The sequence below is a fragment of the Mus pahari genome, chromosome 8, assembly GCF_900095145.1.
Source record: "Mus pahari chromosome 8, PAHARI_EIJ_v1.1, whole genome shotgun sequence".
Lineage (NCBI taxonomy): Eukaryota > Metazoa > Chordata > Mammalia > Rodentia > Muridae > Mus > Mus pahari.
Genome location: NC_034597.1, coordinates 20,845,364 through 20,867,849, shown reverse-complemented (window position 1 = coordinate 20,867,849; position 22,486 = coordinate 20,845,364). Strand labels below are relative to the sequence as shown.

At 43.3% G+C, this 22,486-nt stretch overlaps 1 protein-coding gene across 2 annotated transcripts in view; it reads left to right on the top strand.

The window, feature by feature from the left end:
* The window catches only part of Cacna2d3 (calcium voltage-gated channel auxiliary subunit alpha2delta 3), an 807,286-nt gene that overhangs the window by 177,273 nt on the left and 607,527 nt on the right, over positions 1-22,486 (top strand). For both annotated transcript variants that reach the window (XM_021202917.2, XM_029541665.1), the window contains exon 3: positions 3,881-3,997. In XM_021202917.2, coding sequence (XP_021058576.1) covers positions 3,881-3,997 — 117 coding nt within the window. The remainder of the gene's footprint in view (positions 1-3,880; positions 3,998-22,486) is intronic.

The window sequence follows — 22,486 nt, the reverse complement described above, 5'->3', positions numbered from 1 at the left end:
GGGGTATAGGGAACTTTCGGGATAGCATTTGAAATGTAAATAAAGAAAATAATAATAAAAATAAAATAAAATAAAATAAGCAAATAAACAGAAGGGGCCCCTATTTTGTTCTAAATAGAACTACTAATTTCGTATTCTTAATTCCTAAAATGATATTCTCACTATAAAATTTAAAATATATACGTAAAAAAGAACAGAAAAATAGTGTGTGGTTACATAACCTGCTGCTAGCACAGCTCTTTTAGCTGTATGTATGAAGGTTGTTGATTTAAAAGAGAAATAGGCAAATGGTTGCTTGTATTATTTTACAACACACTATATGCCCTTTCTTTCATTCTTTGACACAGTTTAGTGTGGAGATGTGGGACTCTTGCAGTTGCTGCCAATCAGACTGATCTCTTCTTGTAGGATCCTGTCTAAGGCTTTTGATGCACATTACTGCTGTAAGCCACTAAGTGCTTGCCCCCGACTCTAGACACGCATGGGTTTCTCTCCATCTTCTTCAAAATCTTTTGATTCTAGTGACACCAAACATTTCCTGGTAAGACCAAAACATTTACCTGTCCTGATTCCAGCAGGCACTAGCATCCTGAGAAGGCAGGGTGACTTCCTCAGGGTGACAAGAGAGTAGAAGACACTTGGTCCATTATCAAAACACATCTGTTGGCATCTGAGCTGTAGTGGGCACTGGGAAGGAGGAAAACAGAGAACTGCGGAATTACTCCCAGATCTAGGATCTTGGGTTGACACCTATTGCGTTGAGATTGGTGACTGTAACACAGGCACAAGCTGTCCCAGGTGGTTGGTTAGTCTCCTCACAGAGAAGGCTCAGGGACGAGAGGTAGGGAGATCTTACTGGAAAGTCAAGAGTTAAATCAGTCAACTCCCTTCATGGTTAGAGGAGAAATGCTGTCGAGCAATGTTAAGGTCAGACTACTGGGTCTCATAAGAAAACCAAAAGGGTCAAGTGAAGTACATTTTTTTCTAGATCTCTTGACATCATAGAATCACTGAAGGCAAAGATTCATTTCAGTCCCTCTGTAAACGTGAGGCTGCTGTTAGTTTTATTAAGGTTTCTTTTTTTTTCAGTACTGAATTAGCCTTGGGCATAAAATATGGTCCCTGCTGTGTCCTTTGGAGCACATCTGGTGAACAGAGGAAAACCCCAGATCCACAGATCCTGGCAGGCTTTTGAACTTAGGAAAAGTTTGCAGTGATTGTCACTGAAGTTTTATTCAGATAATCTTAGCTAGGGTTGGGCTTTCCAGGGTCCATCATCCCAGGCCACTTCCCACATGTGGGAGATGTCACCATTAGAGAGCCAAAGGACAGTGCCCCCACCTCTTTGCCAGTATCTCATGTTCATCAGATTACAGTGTATCCTCATCAAATCATCACCATCATTACCACCACCACCACCACCACCACCACCACCACCACCACCGATATCATCTCTTATCTGTTCTGCATCAAGCTTTAGTAAGAAAAATCCCTACGACTATGAGCTGTGGGTGGTTTAGTAACCATAAGTGTCACAATACTGGGAAAGGTAAGTCCAGCTTCTTCTGGCTGGGTTCCAAGTGGGAGGCCAAACATCTTTGCTATGAAGGAGGAAGAGGAGATTAGGAAAAGGAGCAATAATGGTTTAGAGAGATTCATGAGAGCAGGCCCCAAGAGTAAGTCGCCTGATCTTTATGTATGACCCCGGGGATCAGGGTGCAGGATGTTCCTCTAACTCCTGGGCCATCACAGGATGTCTATCTCAGAATGTCTATTACATAGTGCAGCAGATCTTCACCTTGCTCTGCTCTCAGGTGACCTAGAAATAGCATTTATATCTCAGGATCAACTTCATTCTAAAAGCCCATTGGCCCTGGTGCTCAGGACAGAGCTCTCACTTTCCAGTAACTGTTCTTATATAACTTCCTTCTTTGCTGGCGTCTGGTAGTGGGTGTGGCTATTGGACTGAGAGTGGGGTTGGCTGCTTCTAGAACCCGAGGTCAGATGCCCTGGCTCACTGCTGGCTGCTAGGGGTCTCCTGTAAGTCTTAGGAAACTGGAAAAAACCCTTATCTACTTCACTCTTCTTGAGAGCTCTGCCTCTGCCCCCCAGCACTAATGTGCTGTCAGACAAAAGTGCTTAGCTTTTTTGTGTCATGCCAAGGTCCAACCTGAACATGCAAGGGCACAGCTCAGTCACGGAAGCAGCACACCCACCCTCCCAAATTCTTCTTTGAGAACCCAGTTTTATTACCTCAAAGGATTTGGAAATCAGAACTGGAAAGAGATGTGTTTTGAGTGACACAGCATATACTATTTTTCTAGCTGAGCCTTGGGTAGAAGGCTGGCCTCTGCTGGCCAGGAAAAATGGTGTCTTCTTCTAGTTTAAAGGTACAAGTGGGGGAAATGAAGAGAGGATAGATATTTAAGCCCTGGAAATTATCCTGCCACTAAATATCCTTTGACTTATCTCTTAAAAATAACTCTCTAGACACCACAGAATCAAGCCGCAGCAGGAACCCCAGTTTTCCTAAGTTGAAGCTTGAGGTGAGGTGCTAGCAACTCAGTTTGAAGTAAAGCAACACATAATGCCCCCAGGTCCAGTGCCTCGGCCTTTTTATAAGGATGTGAGCATCATGATGTTGTTTTCACACTGACATAAAAGTATTGTGAACTCCTTTTGGGATTCCCAGTAAGAAGCAGCATGTCCACTTAATGTGAACAAAGTTGAGAATTTTTTTTCAAACCAACTTCTGTCTGCAGGTCCCTTTGTGATCTTACAATCTACTCAGGGTCCACCAGAGCTTTTGCTCACATGAGCTATAGCTATTAATATTTACCACATTAGCTCTTAAAACTAAGAAATCTAAAGAGAAACTAATTTAAAAGATGAAAAATGTATTACATAAAGCATGCATTTTATGAACAATAAATGGTATGAATTTTTCCCTTTATTTGGCAAATTTCTTTAATGTTTGATTTAGCAGAGACGTATGGATTCTTGCGTGTCTGTCTGCATCAGTCTATTGTTATCTGTTGCTCTCCACGAAGCAAGCCAACGCCAGTTAGGTACGCTATTGGGAAAAGGGGCTGTATGGATCCCCGAGAGGGCCTGAGGAGCCCTCAGCAGTTTCTGGACCACTTTTAGAATTGCTGCTTCAAAAAAATTAGTTATAAGAGTATGGTAACTATCTTCTAAATTAGTGAGTGGCCAGCACATACAATTAGAGATTTCATTGTAATACTTTCTTGTGTGTGAGCTCATGTGTGTGTGTGTGTGTGTGTGTGTGTGTGTGTGTGTGTGTGTGTAGCTGGTCATATTCATCCCATCACTCTCTTCTTTTCCCCTCTTCTCCTGCTAATCTTCCCAAATACCTGTTTTAGCATTTATGTCTTACTGTCTCCCTCACCCCTTACCCCCCAAATACAGACTCCATATCTGAGAGGAAACATGCATGAGTGAATGGCCCCAGAAGCAGTGTTAGTCTTCCTGAATATGGCTTATATTGCCAGAGAGGATCTGATCTCCAGTGTATGAGATGTTTAAAAAAAAAAAACAAACCTTCATCTTAGTTGAGAAGATGAGGAAACTCTCGTCCAACCAGCCCTTAGGACATCCCTTGGATGAGCCAGCGTTTGATCAGCTGACAACTGTTTTTTTTTTCTTTTTTTCCCTGGGTGCCATGTCAGCTTTTGGGCAGAGTCAGGCTCAGTTTTCAGGTTTCCCTCTGGTTGTTTTAGTAATTGTGAGATGGAACCTACTGTCTCCGACTCCAACAGACGTGTTGTTGATGAAGCTTAATTTTTATGTCCATTGGAGGAAACCCCACGTGTGGTACCTTAGAAACACATGCCTCTAACACCGCCCTTTCTCCTTACAGAAATACAAAGAGTATGAGAAAGACGTTGCCATTGAAGAAATCGACGGTCTCCAACTGGTGAAGAAGCTGGCTAAGATCATGGAGGAGATGTTTCACAAGAAGTCGGAGGCAGTGCGGGTGAGTCTTTCAGGATCTGTGCCACGCTGTGCAGAGACACTCAGGCAGCTGGTGTTTGGGGACTGGCACTGATGAACCAGGTTGTGCAGTTTGCCCACTACACAAATGATCCTTCTTATTTCTTCACTTTGGGGGCCAAGAAAAACACCTCTTCTTTGCATTCTTCATGCACAGGGTGCCGAAGTCAGTTTTTCTCAGGATCTTATGCCTCCATTAAAAGGTTGCAAAGGATGGGTCCTCCCCCCCCCCAACTCTATTATGCCCTCCTAACTTCTCTGGTCACTCAGGGATATTGTGGCTCACTGGAGAGCTGTAAAACATTCTAAACCCCTTCTAAATGATTGCCACAGTGAGGAAATGAACCCCTCAGTGGGGGCAGATGAGTCTGGAAGAAGTTGGATGTTCTCCTTGTTTTATTGGAGTGTTACTGAGATTACAATGTTTGTATTGATCCCAGTAGCTCACTGGGGTTTCACTTCAGCTGGAGAAGGGTACTGCAGCCAGATGGGTCTTTTGCTTTGTTTTTAGTTTGGTTGCTGAGTTGGCGTCCTGCTTTATGTTTCACTCTTGGTGCTCAGCTCACCGCTCATTTGATTCTGTCTGACACTGTAGCCCAGGGCATGGTGCCCCCTAGATAGAGAGTAGACTGCCCCGTGTCAGTTAAATCAATCTGGAAAGCCCCTCACAGACAGGCCCAGACTTGTCTTACCCAGACGATTCTAGATCCTACGGAGCTGAGAATCAAGATTGACTATCACACATGAAGTAGCATCTAGAATTGTGGCCACATGATAAAAAACTGTGATTTTTGCCTTATGTGTGCTTCCTCTCAAGTCTATTTTCTTTGGATTTCTATGTGTGTGCTTATATTTTTCTTCTCTTCAATTTTGAAAATTATGGCACCTACTTGTCTTTTGATCCAGCTTTTTTTTTTCCCGTTCTTTCACCTGCTCTTCGGTAATTTCTCATGTCACTGTGTTTTGTGATTCCTTGGACAGCTGACTACATGTTTGTTAATTGATCCCACTGCTTCTGCAGCTACCTGTTTGTACATTTAAGTGGTTTACAGGTTTTGAAATCAATATTGCTGCAGTGAAGGTTCAAGAATATCAACAATAAAGCAAGCAGTCCTTGGTGGGCATCCCTTTAAAGACTTTGCCAATATTCGCCCATGTCTTTGCCAGCCCCCATGGTGGAAGTTTTGTTGCCATCTGCAGTTTACAAAAGGGAGATGGAGAGGAAGAAGCTATGTAGCATCTCTGCAGTCACATCCATATGGGGCTCCAGGTCACCGAGGTACACACTTCTTACCACCTCTATGTGCTTACCATCCTAGGCTATACACTGCCTTCCTTAATGGGAAGTTCCTGAAAGCGTCTAAAATGCTCCGAACCTACCTTAAGTTATTTGCGCTTAAGAAAACATTTCTGTTTCAGTAAGGGTATGTTAGTTCACAGCCCCTCCAAGTGGCATCTGAATGCTTTTATCCTGAAAAAAAAAATATATATATATATATATACACACACACACATATATTCATAATATATAATTGTTTTATGTCATCACTTTATTTGGGGGGTTCTAAATTCTTTAAATTACAGTTACATATCCTACAAACATGTGTGTGTGTGTGTGTGTGTGTGTGTATGTTTTTAGAGGGGTACACATATGCCATAGTGTGTATGTGGAGGTTCAAGGTCATGTTGTAGTAGTCAGGTCTATCTTTCTGCCTTATGGGTCTTAGGGATCAGAGTCAGATGGGCAGGCCTGGCAGCAAGTGCCTTTATCTGCTGAGCTACCTTTTTTGTGTTATTTGGTTATTATTATTATTATTATTATTATTATTATTATTACTATTTTGAGACAAGATCTCACTGTGCAGTCAAGGCTGGCTCCGAAGTCTCTCTGGCAGGCCTTGAACTCCAGTTTCATTTGCTCATCTCCTGGGCACTAGGATTGAAGGAATGGCCTGTATCTCTCTCGTTTTCATTTTGTTTTGAACACTAGTCACAACAATATCAGTTTCAGTGAAGAAATCTATTGTTTTCATTTACAGAATTTTAGGGACAGTTGATAGATAAGAGAGGCCTGGTGTCAGGAACGTGGAGCACTTGACAGAGGTATTTTGGCAGAAATACCAAGGACCTTGACCCTTTTGCAGTGTGGACTACCCATGGACTGGAATGTACACATCAGGATTTCTGTCTTGATCCAAGGTTGGAGGCTGTGAGGACCATTGAGCAGGCCCCTGTGGACCTCGTTTCTGCTCATCTCTCCCTGGAGCCATGTAGAGTATGTGCTTATAGGTTTACTGTGCGCATGACGCACCTGGCCATGAGCTAGAAGGTTATGCTATGCCATTTAGACTTTGTGTCAACCCTGGGAGTTATCGTTGTCCTAGAAATGAGCATTCAAGCTGAGCTGTGTGAAGTCATCTGCCCAGGTCACACTCCAGGGCTCAGTGGGGTTTCGTTTTTTACGTCCTCAAGGCAAAGAGTACAGCTGTGCTGCTACATAGTCCTGAAAAGTCTACTGCCTGCCAAACAGAAAGCACTCCAGGCACGTCTGGATAAAGCTTTTCCCTTCTTATGAACGCGTGATAGAGATGGAGTCCTGGGGCTGCTGGAAGCACCTGGAAGGGGACAGGAGGGAATAGGAGCTGACTGTGGCCATTCAGTATTGCCTAATTTTGAAACCATTTTGCTTTAAATTAGTGACATTCAAAAACAAAACAAAACAAAACAAAAACAAAAAAAACCCAAACCAAACCAAGACAAAACAAACAAACAAAAAAACAAAAACCAACCCTATTTGATATGGCTGGTGCAATTTCTTTGAGAAGGAAAAAGAAAGTGAATGGAAATGTTCCCAGGATAAGGCCTGCCTGCACACTCTGAAATGCATATTTAATGTATTTTAAAATATACACACAGACCCTTTGTAAGCAAACTGGATGCCGCCACACTACGGGAGTTGCATTCAGCTTTTTGTGGTTCTCTTCACCCACAGACCTTTAGTTTTGTTGTGAGACCAACCCAGGCTTCATCCGTCCTAGGCCTTGTTAGTCCTCTGTGCCACAGCTGCCAGTGGTTTTTATCTGGATTCCGTTGAGCATGGGCCTCTGTTGGCAGCAGTGAAAGGGCATGGGGCCATCTAGAATGAACTGCTAGCTTATCTTTTTTTTACTATTAGATATTTTCTTCATTTACATTTCAAATGCTATCCCAAAAGTCCCCTATACCCCTCCCCTGCTCCCCTACCCACCCACTCCCACTTTTGGCCCTGGCCTTCCCCTCTGCTTGTGGACGTTGTACATCGTGGTGCGGAGCCTAGTGCGCACCACGATGTACAACGTCCACAAGCAGGTTAATGGAAATGTTCCCAGGATAAGGCCTGCCTGCACACTCTGAAATGCATATTTAATGTATTTTAAAATATACACACAGACCCTTTGTAAGCAAACTGGATGCCGCCACACTACGGGAGTTGCATTCAGCTTTTTGTGGTTCTCTTCACCCACAGACCTTTAGTTTTGTTGTGAGACCAACCCAGGCTTCATCCGTCCTAGGCCTTGTTAGTCCTCTGTGCCACAGCTGCCAGTGGTTTTTATCTGGATTCCGTTGAGCATGGGCCTCTGTTGGCAGCAGTGAAAGGGCATGGGGCCATCTAGAATGAACTGCTAGCTTATCTTTTTTTTACTATTAGATATTTTCTTCATTTACATTTCAAATGCTATCCCAAAAGTCCCCTATACCCCTCCCCTGTCCTGCTCCCCCTGCTTGTGGACGTTGTACATCGTGGTGCGCACTAGGCTCCGCACCACGATGTACAACGTCCACAAGCAGTTCTGGAGTTCAGCTTCTTGAGCTCTTTGTATATATTGGATATTAGTTCCCTATCAGATTTAGGATTGGTAAAAATCCTTTCTCAATCTGTTGGTGGCCTTTTTGCCTTATTGACAGTATTTTTTGCCTTACAAAAGCTTTGTAATTTTATGAGGTCCCATTTGTCGATTCTTGATGTTACAGCACAGACCATTGCTGTTCTGTTTAGGAATTTTTCCCCTGTGCTCATATCTTCGAGGCTTTCCTCCACTTTCTCTTCTATAAATTTCAGTGTCTCTGGTTTTCTGTGGAATTCTTTGATCCACTTAGACTTGAGGTTTGTACAAGGAGATAAGAATGGATCAATTCTCATTCTTTTACATGATAACCACCAGTTGTGCCAGCACCATTTGTTGAAAATGCTGTCTTTTTCCCACTAGATGGTTTTAGCTCCCTTGTCAAAGATCAAGTGACCAGAGGTGTGTAGGTTCATTCTTGGGTCTTCAATTCTATTCCATTGATCTACCTGTCTGTCGCTGTACCAGTGCCATACTGCTAGCTTATCTTGAAGCCAAAGAAGGGATGACTGCGACTCTTCATGTTGTAGGGACACCTTGCTTTCTGAGCAGAAAGCTTCATTTTTGGGGGTCTGTGAGCATTTGGACCAGCCAAAGACCTCAGGTTTGCCCTGTATCTACCCTTTGCAGTATTGCACTAGGATGGCCCAATTCAAAAGGAGTAGGCTCTTTTGCCTGGAATCTTCTCAAGTAGACAAGGGGCCAGGAACAGAACAGATTTTAGGATTGTTCCCCAATTTTTCTGCCCCATCCCTAGTAATTTGCATCAAATCACATTCCTTTATCCTTGAAAGTGTCCCCAAGCTTATTGGTCTGTTGTCACTCATCATTGTGACTAAAGAACACATACAATGAAAACCTGGTTTGCAAGCCACAGTGACTATTAAAAGTACCCCTGACATGTGGAGTACCTTGAAACTGTCTAGAGCTGTAGACTGGCTTTGGCTTACACAAGTAGATTCCATTAGCACTGGGGAAACCTGACTCCAGTAACCCAGACCTTTAACACACACACAGCCTGTCTTCTCCAGGCTGTTGAACAATGTTGTTCTTTTTCTCTGTCTCTCTGGCTTGATTTCATCATTCCCCTCCATCACTTTGCCTGGTGATTAGTTGAATCAGAGCGATTTTATCATGCTCAGGCCCTATTTGAATTCTTCTCCGCCATGCAATTATCCTATCATAGAAAGTCCTATTTTCTGCCCGTCAGATGTCTGAGGTAAATGTGAAACCTAAAGTGGCCTGCCCATTATATAACCTCTGTCATACGGCTGGTAATGGACTACATGCTACTTTTTCCCCCCTTCGGACTAGCAAATTATAAATAACCTTAGCCTCTGTAATTGCTATTAACATAATGGCGCTGCCATTATGACAGCTCTTCTTTACTCTATTTTCTAGACAATTTTAATGCCAGGGGTAGTTTGAATAATTTTTGTAAATCCACTCACAGGCTAGCTCCAGGTTGTTTGAAGGAACAAGGCTGCCGCTTGCTTTTGTGCACAACAGCTATGCACAAGGCATTATCTCCCAATTTCTCTATTCAAATATGTACATGCTACCCAGCTCTCAATGGATGTTGCTGAGCTGTTGATATCAAGCCTCTGCTTCCTTTGAATGGCCAAGGAGTGGAGTCAATTTGCTTTTAGTTCATCAGCATCTCAAGGAGCCGCTCCAAATGCTGAATTTAGCAGAAATAATATGCACCTGCCTTCTGCCGGTGGCACACTCCCATTGGGCCATTCTAAGTGACACCTGGGCTGCTTGCCTATGACATAAGTCAGAACTTATTTGAGATCCTGAAAGAAGGCAGACTTGGCATGGCTCCTCTATTTGCTGAGCTGCTGGCATTAAGAAAAGCGCCCTGAGTTGAGGGGAGGCAGAAGGCAATGGGTAGACTATTTCCTGGTCTTGGTGATGTGGGCGGGCAGCCCTCAGCCTTTGTCTTTCGGATCCGGCCCTTCACTGGGAGCAACCAAAGTTGCCAATCACCTAAAAGTATCTGCTCTAGCTTCAGGGAACTCTGACTAGGCGGAGCCACTGTGGAGAATCTGTGAGGGTACACCCTCATTTCTGAAACATGGTGTTGGTAGAGTGGCATTTGCCTTGAGTCATGCAGAGACACCCTGCCTTCACCTTCTAGATTTGGGCAGGCTTGCAGCGCCCCCCCCTTTTTCTCAGGAGACCTGGTTTCTGCAAAGGGCAGGGTTGACTTTATGCTACAGATCTTAGACCCCACCCCCCCCCCCATAAACTTAAACACATATCTGGGAGAGAGGAGGGATCATGAAAAGATAACGCCTGCTTTGGTAGACTATAAAGCAGAACATTAAGTATTTAATTTACTAGTAAAATAATTGGAAGCATCTGGCAGAATGAACCCCAGTGCAGACAGGGAAGGGACCCAGGAAGCAGGTTGCAACTGAACTCAAGACAGGAAGAGCTTGTTGTTTTCAAACCTTTGTGATGAGATGTTTAATAATTTCCTCCAAGCACTCACAGCTCATAGCTGAAAATAAACCTAATCCCTTGCACTTGCTCTGCGATTTCCATTGGTAAAATGAGAAATTGGACACTTGAAAAGTGTTTTGCTTAAAACCACACACTCCTCCTCTTGGAAGAACTAAAGGAGACTTAGAGTTTGTGTTCAGGTCTCCGTCTTCCAGCTACCTGCTGTTCATTGTGGAACTGATTCCTATTATAGCTGTGCTGTGGAAAGTAATTGCCGTTGTACAGTAATTCAATTTCAGCGCATTCACGCATCACTTCCCCGATAGGAGCTTATCTGGAGAAACCTCGGACTTGAAAGCTTTTTATCTAGAAATTCCACATGCCGTGGGTCGGTTTTCCTAGGTAACAGATACAGTATTTGCATTTAATAAACATTTACTTTCTCAGAAAAATGGATTTCTTTCCCTTCCAGAAGAGATTTACGCCAGTCTTCTAAGAAGCCAGAGGTACTATTAAAGCAACTTTCTTTAGCTGTTTCTTGGCTGATGTATGTCTACATATGTATGATTATAAAATGCATCTACACCACAATGTAAATATATACACTGCACACACGGGATGCCTGAGACACAAAGGCAGACTCTAGCAGCAGAAGGAGCTAGGAGTGGCTAATAGCTATGGGGGGGAAATACTTCTGGCTTTAAAACACTGTTGATAAGACAGTTTCCAAAGGCTGTGCATTAAGTTGGGAATGAAATAATCAATTTTGTTGATAATTTCTAAAGTGTTTCTGTAAAAGGTCACACATCCTAGAATATATGAGCAGTGCAAACTTGACACAGTTGGTTAAAGGTAGAATGAACAAAAGAAAGAAAGGAAGGAAAGATAAGGTTGGACGTGAAGGGGAGGGGTTGGATCGGGGATCAGTTGAGAGAGGAAGTGACTGTAATCGAAACAATTTGTAAAAAATTCTCGAAGAACTGATAAAATTAAAAATTAAATTTTTTTATTTTAAAATCTAAATAAAAACTTTTATTCAAATTTAAATTTTAAATTAAAAAATAGCAAATTGAAAAGTATGAGATGTGAAATGTTCATAGAATTCCTGCTTCTCTTCTGTAGAAATTAAGTCCATAATGAGCAATTGCAAGTTCTCAGGATCTGAAGTCATCAGACACATTATCTATCTATCTATCTATCTATCTATCTATCTATCTATCTATATCTATATCTATATATATATTCCATATGTACGTATTACATATATATATATACATATATGCATATATATGTATATATATATATGTAATGTACAGAAACATATACACCAATAAGCCTATCTGTTATGACTTTTACATTAAAACTTAGTCACATGAAACAGCAAAACTAATTTACCAACTGAAAATGAGTGTGGATCTAAGTTATTAACAGAATGAAATAAACTAATACCACCTGTCTGCTTAGTAAAACTCTAATGCATTCGTTGCTATTTTAATTTTTGCTTAGATTTAATAGGGGCTCACAGAGAATGAAGCAGCAACCACGGAGCCTACAAAGGTCCACACTAGGTCCTCTGCATATCTGTTATGGTTGTTTAGCTTGGGTGCTTTATGAGATCCCTAACATCAGGAGTGAGACTGTCTCAGACTCTTTTGGCTGATCCTGGGGCCCTTTTTCTCCTACTGGGTTGCCTCACTCAGCTTTGATGCGACTGGTCTGTGCTGAGATTTATTGTAGCATGTTATGCCATGTTCAGTTGATATCTCTGGGAGGCTTTCTATTTCTGAAGGGGAAAGGAAGAGCCAGTGGATTTAGGGGAGAGGAGATGTGGGTGGAGTGGAGAGAGAGGAATCTGAAGTCTGGATATATTGAAAAAAAATACTGAAAAAAAATGTCTCTCTTGTGACTGGGCACGTGCTTTTAATCCCAGCACTTGGGAGGCAGAAGCAGGTAGATGTCAGCGGAGAGCAGAGAAAGTTCTGAGTGAATGATTAAGGATGAAGTCTGAGTGAATACCGATTATTGATAAAGATCAGTGCCTCAGAGCCACAGGAATTGCAGAGCCTTCCTCTGGTCCATGCACAAATGTTGCCAGAGTGTACAGAAAGCAGCAGCAGCAGCAGCAGCTTTGTCTGTTCTGTGAAAAGATGCTGCGCTGTCAGAGTGTGAACAGCCTACCTGATCCCTGCTCTTGTGTACACATGTCTGTGATTTCTTCATCCTCCTGTCACTCCAGTCTGGTCTCCAGGACCAAGCCATTCCTAGATGTCAGGTTTCTATGAGTTCTAGACCAACCTAATCTACATAGTAAGTTTCAGGCTGGACACGGATACGATATGAGACTCCCAGTCAAAATAATAAACAAACAAACTTCTCTCCCCCCCCCCCCACAACACAGATTGATGATTAACTTGTGAGTTTGTCTTGGGCTTGAGATAGCAATGTTAATGATTTTCTTACATGAAGCAGAGGAAAACAGAAATTCCCATATCCATACGCAGATAATTAGATGAAAGCCAGAAACCTCTGTATTGTAGTCTCAAATGAGAATATTAGATCAGACACAGACTAAGGGGCCAGCAGACGAAACAGCACATAGAAATAAGGACATGAAATCAATAATTACCATGGACACAGATTAAAGAATACATAATAGAATTATAATAAATCAGATTGCCTTCAGCAAAAAACAAGGTAGGCAATTTACATTTCGATGTCTCTGAGATGTAAAAAGTGACCCAGGGAAAGACAAAAAGATAAAGCTACTTATACAGATTAGAATAATTTTTCCTCCCAGTTTTAAGAGCTGTTCAGTAGGAGGGAGATATCCTTAGGAATGAAATTTGCTGAGAAAATCTTGCCATTGGAGCACGTTGACCTTCTTTGGCAAATCCCCTTGAGGAGAAATTCTACCCAGATTTGCCCCGTGTGTTCAGATATTACTAGACTTACTTCTTCCAATATTTCTATCTTAAAAGAGGCAATAACAGCCCTTTCTTTGGAAGCAGTTTGCTTCCATTGGGCTTGTTGGAAGAGAGTAGAAGGTAAGGGTGGTAGAGACGGAGGAAGAAGCCGGATCAGAGGACAGACAAGACTAAGGACGGAAGAACTTCCTTCAAATTTGGGAGGCAGAGAAAAGAGGATTCCTGCACCTCACTAGCCAGCTAGTCGAGCCTAATTGCTGAGGTCCAGGCCAATGAGAGACCCTATCTTAAGGTGTATGGTGTTCATGTTCATTAGGACTATGCCTGAGATTGTCCTCTGGCCTGTGCATGCACACACACACACACACACACACACACATCCATCTGTTGATGTTTTGTCTTTTGCTGTCTATTGTAATGCTAAGTGCTGGCCCCTAAGACTTGGAGTCTGCATGTAGCCCCTGGACCCTTTCTCCAAGTTAATTCAGACTGGTGAATAAAGATGCCAAGAGAGCCAATGGCTGGGAAGAAGAGACATAGGTGGGGTGGGGGTTTCTCAGGCTCAGACAGAGAGGACCGCAAGGAGGGAACAGAAGGAAGCCTTCATGAAATAGAAGAGCATGTAGGAGGAGAGCCGCCATGGGTGAAAGGCCAAGAGAACACGGCCCAGAGGGCTGCCCATTGGGTTAAGAGCAGCCCAGATGAAACAGAGCAAGGAATAATGGGGTTATCATTAAAAAGGTAGGTTCTAATAGCATGGAGGGTGCTGCCTGAGGCATATTTGAAAAAATATAAAGGCTGTGTGTGTCTTTCATTCAGGAACATAAATGGTCTAAGGTGGGCAAGAAGCCCTGTGCCAGAATTTTTAAAATATTTTTTACTACATCCATCCATGCATAAAACAAAACAAGATGGAGACTATGAGAATGTCAAATATCCCTTATTTTTAAAAACCTTGGCAAGTTCAATTAACATAACTATCAAATGTAAAACCAACTGAAGCCAGCTGAAATACTAAATGATGTTTTTTTTTTTTTAAAACCTAATATGTTCCTCATCTTGAAACTTCTCTTTCCCATTTTAGTGTCTTTTTCATTCACTGAGAATTACAACCTTCTGTGACAGCTGGAGGTAACTGTATTTTGTATCAGGTTTATATGCTGCTCATTGGTGTAGCTCCCTTACTGTATTTTGTATCAGGTTTATATGCTGCTCATCGGCGTAGCTCCCTTACTGTATTTTGTATCAGGTTTATATGCTGCTCATTGGCCTAGCTCCCTTACTGTATTTTGTATCAGGTTTATATGCTGCTCATTGGCCTAGCTCCCTTACTGTATTTTGTATCAGGTTTATATACTGCTCGTCGGCCTAGCTCCCTTGACTCTCGCCATGGTTTAGTTTCTCCTACTGTGTCTTGGGGCTTGAGACATAGGTGAATATCTTATGTCTGTCTTAGTGTCTGAGATTATAAGTTTCCACCTAACCCAAGAAGGGTCTATAATGTCTTGGCCTTCCCTGTGAGACTGTTGCACATTCTAGGCGCTGGTGCTTGACACCATGTTGAGCTAGAGAGAACAAATGCCCCTTCCCGCTGGTGTTTTAATAATCAGACATTTGTTCAGTGTTTACGCTAAAAGTGAGCAAGGTTGTAACAAGGAAGACACAGAAAAGACAATTATTGATTTGTGCAAAGGCAGGAGAAGAGGTCGAAGGTTCTAAGACCTCTGACTGGATTTCCTAAAGCAACTACAGTTCTCTGGGGGAAAAAAAATCAGAAGATAACCAACAGTCATGCCAGAATAAACTAGTGGACCAATGTTCAAAACAAATGGGTTATCTAGGTCCCAGAAAGAACTCCTCAAAATCCACATGAGGAGGCAGGGATGCTTGGACACAAGGGCCCATGGTAACCACACAAATCCTGCTATTTTTTTCTGTCTTGTATTGTTCAAGGGTTGTCCTTGGAGTCCCATCTTGGAGACCAACACTGTTGACATGAAATGTAATTCTTATCTCAGAGGGAACAAGAGGTCATTTATTATGATCAAATATGAATAGTTTTGACCCAGAAATATGTATTTGGTTGCGCCAAAAAACATATTTCAGCATAGGAGCAGTCATAAGTGAATACTTAATATAGCAGAAAGAACCATTTTTATGAACCAAAGTCATTTACCTAAGCATTTGTGGTAGCATCAGGCAGGGAACAGTTAAGTGGTTAGAACGTTGTTGTAAGTTTTAGATGTTGTCTGATGACATTCTTTGATTTGGGGTTGATGGAATGCACTGGTCACATGAGTTAAATACCTTTCATAGTATCCAGTAGTTGAAAAGCTGTGGGGGTATATTCAGTAGGTTGGTGTGAGGTGGCTTTTAAGGGGACTAAAGATAGTCTAAGGCAGGTTGAACCTGAGTCCCAACCATTGTAAAACACATATTTCCAATGGTCAAAGGAACCAAGACACTGCTCAGTAGCAAAATCGCAGTTATGAAGTATCAGTGAAAATACATTTATGGTTGAGGGTTGCCACAGCACAAAGAGCTATGTTAGAGGGTTGCAGCATTAAGAAGGTTCAGAATGCCTGATCTAAGGTGCTTCTGGCTCAGGCTCTGGGGCATCTCAGCTCTCCACAGTCCCAAAGCTTGAAGCTGCCAGTCAGCCTTGTTCTTCATCCTATATATGGGCTTTTTAACCACCCCAGGAATCTCTGATTAGAGTGTGTTTAACGCCCAGAGGTTGGAAGGCAGCACTTAAAAATAATACACATTGTGAACACTTCTACATGATGATGAATATAGGTTTCTCCTAGCTTCCATAACTATAGAACAGTGCACTTTCTGGTGAACAGCTCTCTCAGTACATACTGAGAGAGACTGTAGGCATTTTACTCTTACTAACAATAACATAGTATCTTAGCAATAATAGAGTATCTTTGCCTGTAAAGATTTTTGGCCATATATGTGATGCCGAGTCCTGGGGCCCTGTGTTGCCAGGTTGCTGTAGGATTGATAAGATACCCTTTCTGTTCCATCCTCCCCCAATAGACACTAGTCCTCTTTTGGCCTTTGTTATCCTATAGGCAAGAAAGTGGTGACTTCATATCCTTCCTGTCATTCCCTCAGTATTGGTAGGACTCTTCCGGCTCCCAACGAGAGTGTGAGAGTGTGGGCTTGAGAGTGTGCCAGGCCCAGGTGCTAACCTCATTCTCTAACAGGGAGGCCGTATAGGCTCAGGCACTCTGATTGACAGGTATTAGGACCCTCCCCTTCTCATTCTCTTCTGGAGTGTACTGGGCTTCCTGTGTTTGGTTCCCCGCTATTTGGATGAGTTCTGGGAAGCCCAGCTTCTCAGTACTGGAGCACTGTCATAACCACAGTGTTTTGGATTTCTCTTCTGTGGGAGAAATTTCTAGTTCCAGGAAAAGGGAAACCGGGCAGCCCCCTCATTTGAAAAGCCTGTCTGTCTGTTCTGTGCCTTTTGGGTACTTAGGTTGAGCACCCCCACCCCCACCCCAATTGTATTGACCTACTTTGGTGGCGTGGTGGCTTCATGTGTGTCCATGGATGCTTTGCTCTCTGTCATTTCTGCTGACTGTTGACCCGCATTCTCGTGTTAAGGCTGTGCTGTGTGTTTTCTTTGTCCCAGCTAACCTCCATTCTGGTGCTTACCACAGTGTCAGAACCTACATAAGTGCTCTCCAAGGCTTTGCTAATTGACTCACAGATCTCAACTTTAGGGTCAGGAGCAATGAAATCTTTAGTGATAAGGGCTATAACTTTCTTTCGTCCAGAGATATCTCAACTAAAGAGAGGAAAAAGAGATACACTGGGGCTGAACAGCAGAGAAGCTGTGGGGCCTTCCGGACCTTTCAGTGTCTGTTTTGCATGAATGAGCCATCTGCACATCACCCATGCCAAGCTGTGGCCTGCTTAGACTAGCTATGAGCTTTGCCCAATCTCCCCAACAGGGCCTCTCCTGAATTAGGTGAGAGCAAGGGACTGAGGCCAGGTTAGGTCTACTACTCTGATGTTGAAGATTTCCATAGTGAGCTGAATAAAGATGGATTTTTCTCTTTCCTCCTTTCTCTCCTTCCTTCCTTTCCCTTCTTCCTTGCTGCTTTCTCTCCTACCCCTTTTTCCCTCTTTCTTCTCTCTCTCTCTCTCTCTCTCTCTCTCTCTCTCTCTCTCTCTCTCTCTCTCTCTCTCTNTCTCTCTCTCTCTCTCTCTCTCTCTCTCTCTCTCTCTCTCTCTCTCTCTCTCTCTCTCTCTCATATGAGAGTATGAGAGTGAGAGAGAGAAAGAGAGAAAACCCTGATGAAGAAATAATGATTGCTGGAGAGGTGTGAGAAGAAGTATTCAGCCTTTGGAGACCTTCACTCATCTGAGGAGCTCACACATGGCCCCCATCCCCAGACTTTCCTCCCTGCGCCTGGCCAGAGCCACGGGGCTGGATGCTGGATACTGGAGCTGGATGCTCATGAACTTGCAGTTAGATCTACACACACAGTGGGTGGGGAGCATGAATGGGTGCTAAGCCTGTACTAGAGGTCTTCATGAACTTGGTGACTATCCCCTGAGAGGTCACAGAGGAGAGTTTAGAGAAATCTCTGTCATTTCCTGTCAAAATTCCAACCAGTCCAGAGGAGGGCTCTCCCCAGTCATGGAGAGTATGGATCAGAACCCTATTTAAAGTCTCGGCTCCTAGCCATTACCACCCCTGCCACCCTGATGTTTTACCTCAGTGCCTATTGCTCGGTCTTCTCCTAGAACCAAGAGTTCATCAGTGAATGAACCTTCACACCTGGACCTCCTTGTACCCCTGAGCTGAGGTTTAGCTGGTATCTGACTGAGTGTACTTGCCACAGGCTCACGACGGTGTCATGGCTGAGCATCCCATGCTGGAGGAAGATTGGTCAGGACAGAGTGGCGAAGAGCACCAGATTTCTCATGAATGAGCCATCTGCACACCGCCCATACCGCCTCTTTCTGCTCTGGAGGGTCTGCTGCTCCCGGGCATGACCTGTGCAGTTCACCTTTGGTTTCTGTTACAGTACAGAAGAGGAGAGAAAACAGGAAACACTTTGCATTTATTGCAGAATGCCATCTTAAATCTACTTCCTACCTATTTGTTGCTTGTCTTTATTCTTCATTTATAAAATCTGGTTTTGAGAGCTTTCCCATAGCTTTGCTTAAGCGGCCCGAGAGCATCCTGGGAAAGGGAGGATCATGACCATGGAATGCTCACCTCCTATGGAATTACAACACTGTTTTCAGCCATTAGTCAAAGAGCATTAACGCCTCACCAGGACATCTCTGCAGAGACTGTGTAACCATCCCTATACTCTTGGGCTATCTGGTTCCTTTTGTTTAGGACGCAGGGGCAGCTTCTCTGCAGGTGGAGTCCATGCCCAACACAGCAGCTAAACCTGAGCAGGTGGGCTGGGCTGGCCTTGGAAGGCAGGGCTGCACAAAGGGGCTTGTTCCAGTTTGGGATTTTCAAAGTATAATGTTGTTTCAACACACTGGGCCAGGTAGGAAATAATGTCACTTAATTTATACTCAGCCACAGTGAAAGAAACCTCACAAGGTTTGTGGGTGGCAGGAAATTACAGCAAATTACTGACATGTCACCATCAAAAGATTCAAATGACAACATAAAACCATAATAATTGTAGTAATAATAATAACAGTAATAAAAGTCCACCGGCACTGATTGTATAAATTACTAACAACAGATCAACAGTTTTTGGCAATATTTTGAATGCATATTCACTCTGTGTAAGCAGGGATTGTTGGTAGCATTTGTAACAGCTTTTCGGTCTTTACTCAGTTTCCCCTATGGGGAACAGGAGCAGCTGGGCCTACAAACAGGGAAATTATTTACGCTCTCTAAATTAGGTTAGGAGGGGAAAATGAAAAGGTAGTTAGGGCTTCCTTGGCATTTCATTTACACTGCATTCAGCACAGATGACAGCCCTCACTGGTAATCAGAGTCTTTGTTCAAAATCAGCCAGGAGGTCGTTTACTGCATGTCCCTAGCTCGCTGGCTGCTTGAATAGAAGATGTGTACTGCTTTGTACCATCAGGAACAAATATGAAGAGATTTCTTCATATGCTTTTAATTGATTTTTATTTTTTTGATGTCAGTTGGTGAGAAAAAAAAATCAACTCCTGGGGTAATAGCCTCTCTTGTTCCACACAGTGACTCTGAATCATTTTCTCCAGAACCCTCTGGAAGCTGAGGGTGGTGGTGGCACGAGGATCTGGGTCATCGCAGGAGTTGCTTGTGGCCAGTGAGATGTCTTCTCACCCCCAGGCATCCGGTGAAACCTGTGGCTGGGCAGAGAGTGGCTCTCAGCATATTCACACAAGATCAAGTGGAGAAGGAGCCCATGCAGGAAGGCGGGGGGGGGGGGTGGCTGGCAGGAAAGCAGGGCATGCAAGCAACGGTTGGCTTCCCTTGGATGCAGTGGAGCCCAGTCTGCCTCCTTGCCCACCACCCACCTGCCTCTGCAGCCTTTCATTATAGTCTCTGAGTCATGGTCTGGGGATAGTGCACAAAACGTGTGCTTCATAGAGGGAAACCAGAATTGGACTCTGGGGGATAGAGGTGATTTAGTTCTAGGGGAGACTCAGACTTTGCTTGGCAAAGGTGAACATGAAGGAGAGTTGGTGGCTATTGCCCTACTCCTGTGTATGAGAGTTTGTATGTACAAATGTATGTGATGGTGAGCCAGTTCACCCTCATGGTATAGCTTTGTAGTGGACATAGGCAAAGAAACTGTAAACCTATTCCAGAATTATATATGCCTGTAGCTCCAGGCCTAACCTGATCTGGTCTGTGTAGGCTTTAAGGGGGAAAGACGTGATGTATAAAACTAGAAAAGCACTGGTATTTTTGTATAGCTGTAAATGCTATTGTAGATCTGTTTTTCTTTTTTGTTACAGAGAGATTGTTCATTCATATGATAACAAGATCTTGTCAAAAAGCAATACACATACTTTGCTACAAGTGGTCTAAACAAAGATCTGTATCTATATAAAGAAATTTGGAAGAATAAATTCTTAAAGTTTACAGTTACTTAAAAGAAAAACTTGAAGATTTTATACACACACACACACACACACACACACACATATATATATATATATATATATATATATATATATATATATATATATATCACCCAGATTTAAAGCTGTAGAATTGGAGGGGTGTGGTCACCCAGGGCTCTGCTAACACAGAGCTGCAGCCAGCATGAACTACCCAGTTGGCTGATGGTCACTCAGCTCCTATGCTGTCCTTCAAAGCATCAGTCAGAAATGGATCCAACCTCAGGGGACCGTAAAAGTCTTAAGCAGATATCATTTGAAATTCCAGCTCTTGTCATCACCATGTCTACCATGTGAAAGAAGGCTGGAGACATTGCCACAGCTGTTATCCTTGTGGCCATTGTAGATATCAACCTGGCCGTCATGCCCCCGAGTGGCTCTATTGCTGCTTCCGTGTGAAACTGGCTCCTGTGTTCAGACAGGTGATCCCCAGCTGGTGACACCATTTAGGACATGGGAAGTGGAGCCTTGCTGTAGGAAGTAGGTCACATCACACTGGCTTTGAGGACTTACTTCCTGTCCCCACTCCCTGCGTGCTCTTTGCGTTCTGACTGTGGACATGACGTGAGCAGCCAGCCTCTAGCCCTGATGCCCTGTCTTCTCTGCCATGGTGACCTGTGTCCCCTGAAACTGTAAGCCAGAATAAACTCTTCTTTCATAAAGCGCTTCCTGTAAAGTATTTTGTCACAGCCTTGAGAAAAATAACCTCTATCCGTTGTCATTTGCTAAGTTCCGTGCATACACATCATGCCATTTAAATGCTTCAGACACCTCTGTGAAGGTAGACCAGAAGGCTGTTGACTGGGACCCCAACCTCAGTAATACAATAGTTTAAGGTGATATGGGACTCCTCTCTCTCCAAACCCCACCTCAGCTTTATCTTGAGGTTTTCTTTACCTTTAATATTTAGGAACCCAGTCCTTGTTTAGGCTCTGAGCTACTAAGAGTCTTCCTGGTTTTGTTAGGTATTTTCTCGCAGTCTTGAAGAAGCCCTGATCCAATGGAAATAATTCCCAGTCTGATCTCATCATCAGGATCAGAAGCAAAATAAAACAAAGAACAACCAAAACCAGCAGAGTGACACTCCGCTCCCCTGCCCGTACACCAGAATGATGACTGAGGCCGTATCTCTCGGGTGGAGGAGAAGATGAAGAATGCTCTGAGCTGCTATATTTGAATATGCAGCACTTATCTTGCTGTGCAGGCAACTTATAGAAAAAAAATAATTAATCAAACTTCATTCTAGGAAAAGAGCATTAAGCCTCCATCAACAACAACACAGAGACCTCCCTGTGACAGGGGCACAACAATAAAGGAGTCATTTTAGCAGAATTAACAGGAAGAAATTAGCCCCACATATCCTTCCTTTTTATCACTGTGTGGTGCATTTACATATTTTGAAATTTCACATTTGCATAGTCAATGACTTTAAATTAGACTCTCACATCTCCTCCCTGATGTTTGTCATGTGTGTAACTTGTCTTAATAACTGAGTTGTTAGAATTTAAAATAACAGCTATTTAACCATCGCTGCCTTGCCCCCCCAGTCCCCCAACACACAACACCTCATTACTATTGAATTATTTTAGGCAGCTTTACGGAGATGAACTTCACATATGCTTGAGACACATGTGGGTACACATGTGTGTCTACTTAGGCTATTCTTAAGTAGATCGGATGCACGTGTAAATCAATTTTAGGCTCTCTGATTTACCTGGTAATTGCAACTGGGGATGGAATGGTCAAGGAAAGCTTTGAATGAATGCCCGCTGGGAGAAGGATGAAGTGTATATTTCTTTGAAAACACCTGTCATCTCAAGAAGAAAGAATACAAGTTCAAGAGTGGAGAGGCAATTTATTTGTTTCCTCTTTCTGTCCTAAGTTACCTTCATCTCTCCATCACCTGGACAGAAGTGAGCAGTACTCATCAACCTGGCACCACTTTTCCTGATGCATGGTACCTACAGGATGGTACCAGGGATGTTTTCTATGCTGCCCTGGTGCCTCAGGCTACCCACGGCTAGCTAGATCCCTTGGGCAGACATCTATTGGGTTAGAGGAGAAGGAGAGCAAGAGGGAGAGGGAGAGGGAGAGGGAGAG